The 5000-nt window shown below is 36.6% G+C and overlaps 1 protein-coding gene across 1 annotated transcript in view; it reads right to left on the reverse strand.

Annotated features, from left to right (window-relative positions):
* Nucleotides 1–5000, reverse strand: part of LOC138033202 (uncharacterized) — a 44197-nt gene that overhangs the window by 39189 nt on the left and 8 nt on the right. The window contains exon 1 of the mRNA XM_068880967.1: nucleotides 4896–5000. This exon is cut by the window's right edge and continues 8 nt beyond it. Coding sequence (XP_068737068.1) covers nucleotides 4896–4968 — 73 coding nt within the window. The 5' untranslated portion in view covers nucleotides 4969–5000. The remainder of the gene's footprint in view (nucleotides 1–4895) is intronic.

A 5000-nucleotide genomic window follows, 5' to 3' on the forward strand; every position in this document is an offset into this window, starting at 1 on the left:
TCTGATACTATTCAACTCGTGATAAAAATCGTACGCGCGCATTTTCCATGAGATAATCTCTACTTTTCGATGAACTGAACAAATTTGATTGCAAACGTACCGTTGCTGAGTGGTGAAGGACAGAACAGCGTTTGAAACAAAACAAAACAAGATAAAACCAAAAATAAAGTAAAACACCATCAGCTACTACCTTTCTCTACTATTTTTTTTGTTTCAAGGAAGGGCAGGGACCTCATCTAGAAAAAGGTCATGGCGGACAAAATAAAGATGTAAAATTGAAAGAGCTTCAGAGCGGTTGCTGATTAAAGTAGGTTCGAATGAATGTTGACGGCACTCATTTGAAAGAACATGATATCTCAACTAAATCAACTTCGTGGTAGTTCCCCGCTATTAATAGTTGGTATCATAGAACATAATTGTTTTATTCGGTAGCAGCCAAAACGCGGGGCCGACGTCGGTGTGCCATTTTTTTCCAATTTTTTTTGGTTTCAATTTTTGTCGTTATTCTCCTGTAATGTTACGTTGGAATGTTCGGCATCTTTCCTTCATTTATGGTGGAAATAAGTAAAAAAAAATATGGGAAATACGGAAGCTACGAAAGGGACATCTTTGTTTGTTTTTTCGAAATAAGAGAATTTCAGAAATTGGAGTTTTTATGGCTAATATATGCTAACTCCTAGAGACACTGAAGACTCGCTGAGCTCCACATTTTAAAACCAGATTTTTAATCTTTACGTCTTAAAAACCTTTTCCGCAATACAATTAAGACGAAACAGACCATAGCGACAGTTCCACGATAGTCGTCACACAACGTTCTCATTTGCTTGTTTCCGCAAAATTGTTTTCAATGCTGTTGTCTTTTTTATCGTGATATTAGATTCGATCCCTTGAAGTCCAAATAGAATTGGCTAGCAAGTTCCCCTGCGACTCGTGCGTAGTAAAGATAGACAACAACATGACATCAACACGAACAAACAAGCAGAGAACGTTGCGTGACAGCGTAACGATCATCGTGGAACTACGATTCTTTTTTTTTTCTCAAGAAGTAAACATTACAATGTTATTTTAAGTGTGGAGCTCAGCGAGTCTTCAGTGTTTCTGGCAGTTGGCGTATATTTCACATTTTCCAAAATTATCTCAATTTTGAAAAACAAACTCAGATTTTCGGAAAGACGAAGTCAGATGCTCGCAAAAAACCAACTTCGATTTTAAAACACACACACATACACACACACAAAAAAACAAAGTCCGATTTCGAAAAAAAAACAACTAAGATGTTCTTTTAAGTTCTTAAAAGAACTTTCATAGCTTCCGTAATTTCCTTAATGTTTTTGACTAATTTCCACCATAAATGAAGGACAGATGCTGTTCATTTGAAAACAACAGTGCAGGAGAATAACGATAAAAATTGAAACAAAACCAAAAAAAAAAAAGAGGAAAAAAAGGCATCCCGACCCCGACCCCGCGTTTTGGCTACTACCCTTTTCTTCGTTTTTATTATTTCTAAATTTAAGTACTATATTTCGATGTAAAAATAAAAATAAAAATCCGATAAACAAACCCAAAAACGAATTAATACAAATGAATTTTCATTGATAGTTTTCATTACAATAAATTTCAATCGAACCTCGCTCTTCCCGATGAAATCAAATTCGTTCTCTGAACAAATTTTGATTCAAATTTCTATCAAATATCTCAACAAAAAATGAAATTCTGTTCAATAACGATGTGTTACAATTTAAAGTGTTTTGATGAAAGTACACATTTCAACTACCTTCTTCTTCATCTGTCTCGACTAGTGTACTTTACATTTTATTGATAATTTTTCAGGAGTAATAGACAACTCGGCGGGTAATGACCCAGCCGTAGTCACTAAAACATGGAATTTAATGACGTAAAACCACCTACAACCACCTAATTAAACCACCTACAACCACCTACAACCACCTCATAAAAAGATCTACAACCATCTACAACCACCTACAACCACCTCAAAAATATCTACAACCACCTACAACCACCTCAAAAACATCTACAACCACTCATGATCACAAGGAATCGAATACCATCTTAAACAAGCCATAATTGTATAAAATAAGCAAGACGACAATATGTGGTTACCATTTAGCCAAAAAAATCCGGATGGCATGATCGTGGCATAAAGGTAAGCGATTTTTTGAATTTGTTAAAAGCCAACCGGATGTGAATAGCGCTTTACCCTGCATTCCATCCTGTAAAGGGCGCTAAAATCGTGAAAAAGGGCCTGGAAACGGAACGATCCCCACGAATTTCCCAAATTCCGGGAAGTGCCGGCGTTCCATGTTTTGTTGACTACGATGACCCAGCTTCACAACTGTCGAATTTCTTTGAAATCTCAATCATAGTTGAAATGCCAGACGATTGATATTTTTGCAAAGACCTAACATCTCTATGCCCTGTGCGCTTCATGACAAACTTGTATGGAAGTTCCTTTCTGCGGTACTCTGGTTGCTGTCACTGCAAGTCTAGGCTGTGGTTTGTGAATTGACCCTCGATTCCAGCGTCTTTGCGTAACGTCTTTAAAACCGTTTTCCCCAGCACTTTGTGACCCGACTGGAGAATTTCCATATCAAACTGCAAAATGTGTAAAAAAAATATTGATTTGGCTACTTTTATAACCTAACGTACACAATTTGCTTTTTTTTTAAGACTTACCATCATGAAAATACTTGAATCCACGTCTAGGAGTCAAGTAGACTCGGGACACCTGGACAAATATTTCTTGTACAGCTGAACGAAACAGCGTCGAAGTAAACTGTTGTTTGCGTAATACCCAATTCACAATTTTGGGTAAGAAAGGGCTCCTCGTCAACGTCAATGACAGGAACGCATGAAAAGACTGCTGGTGCATAGAGAAAATGGTTAACAAGGAGCGCTTACCATTTGAATGGAATTTTCGGTAATTCCAGGGAGAATTCAAATGGAACAGTTCATCCCGGTGGAATGTTTTCGGAAAAAAAGGAAATACCTTTCGAGGTATTCCCCTTTTTCTCGCTTTGACCGGAATTCCCGGAAGTTTCTGTATTATTTGTCAAAAATTACAAGTGCCAGAGAAAATAAACCGTTTCATTTGCTTTTCAACCGGAACAACGTACCCGTTTTTTCTGGCAAATGATAAAACGCATTCCCATTTTCTTTTTCAAAGTACAGAACGTGCAGTACCATCTGTCAAAACGTTCTCAGCGAGAATTTCATTCAAATGGTAAGACCTGGTAAGCGCTCAAGAATCAAAATAGCTAGCAAAATTAAGTCCCTTGAGGAGGCTATAAAAGTTCAAAGTCTTTTGTTTATCAAAAACATTTGAAAATGGGACAGTTATGTCAATTCCATTCTCTTCGTTTCGATCGCACATTCAGTGTGAGGAGGTTAACTATCAATAGAGTTATTTTAGTACAGTTATGACTTATAGTTAGAGCTAACAACTGCCAAAATCCTGAATTCAAGATTTTGGAAGTCCAAAATCTTGAATTCAGGATTTTGGAAACTTAACTCTAACTCTACGACATAACTCTATGAAAATAACTCAAAGAATAGCTGTCCCCCAGTGTGAGCCTCCAAATTACTTGTTTCCCCGAACAAAAGATGTTAATTATTTAATCCTAGTAGTATAGGCGGTAAAACAGCGGCAGAAACTTCAGTTCAATTTTTACAATATTAAGACAGATTGGTGTATTTTACATTTTATAAAGATACATCAGGAATAAAATAATGAAAAACTATGAAATAAGTCACATACATCCCTCGGGATGTATGTGGATTAATACCTCCGTTAGCGGTATTTATCCTGTCTTACGTGTTTTAGCTTCATTCGTAATCTCAAATTCACGCTTTTGACTGAAACATTTTAATGGTTTGAATTAGGAAACAACTTCGCTTGCTGCCGAGACAAAACAAACAGCTCTTGATAACCCAACGACGAACCAGTTTGCAGGCTTATAAGGGTGCGGTTTTTGGGAAATCCAAAAACGGATTTCTGATCTCGGATCAATGGATCCTTCAGGGTAAAAAAAAAAAAACGCAAAATCCGGAAAATGATTATTTACCATGACAACGCACACAAACAAACCCAGAACTGTGTGCAATTTCGAAAAAAAAATTTTCAGGAAAACCTAAATATTTTAGACCTATTCGTGTCTTCGATCGTACTACGGTAAAAGTGGCTCAAAAAAGGGAAAAAAAAAAAACATTTGGGGTAAACTGTTTTCATATACGGTAGATGTTGTGTAACATTTTTGCATGGAAAACCGCTTGTCAAAAATGCTTTTTTCAAATACTTTCCCAAATAAACGCTGAAATGTTAAAAAACATTCGGAGTTAGGTCTGATCCGAACTATTCTCCTCGAGTGTGAATAGTTTGGGTTCAGGATCCGTTTTTCGATTTCTCTAAAAAAACGCAAAATCCTTGGTTGGATTCAAGAATCCGTCTTCGGATTTTCCCACTCTTAGTGTATTCCTTTGAAGGACTGTTGTTACAATGGGAAAATGTCTTTCACAGGATTACGCGGAATAAATAAAAGCCATGTGAAGAATGTAATTGTGTCGCTCGAATATCGAAAGGACTTACTGACGTTCACAAGCAACCAGATCAAACTTTTTTTTATACCAGTTTATCTTTTCGGGTAGCATTTAGGTGCATTTTTATAATTTTATCTTGTTGTTTCCTTACATGAGCGATACCTATATGCTGCGCCCCTCTAATCAGTATTAACTACCGCTCTCGCTTGATCTCTCCTTTGAAACCACAATAAAGATAAACAATTAATTAGAAAAGACAAGCTAGGCTATCTGATAACCAAGACAAAAAATATACATTAAGAAAAATTGACAAAATAATCTAAAAAAAGTTAGATACATACCATCGTGGCAAGCAGATAAGACGTCAAAGAAAAAGAGGGCTGAGAAGATAACAAAATGGATGAAAGAGCCCATGACGATTTTCTTCTACCACAGTCGCATTGCTG

This window comes from Montipora capricornis, chromosome 14 (genome assembly GCF_036669925.1).
Source record: "Montipora capricornis isolate CH-2021 chromosome 14, ASM3666992v2, whole genome shotgun sequence".
Lineage (NCBI taxonomy): Eukaryota > Metazoa > Cnidaria > Anthozoa > Scleractinia > Acroporidae > Montipora > Montipora capricornis.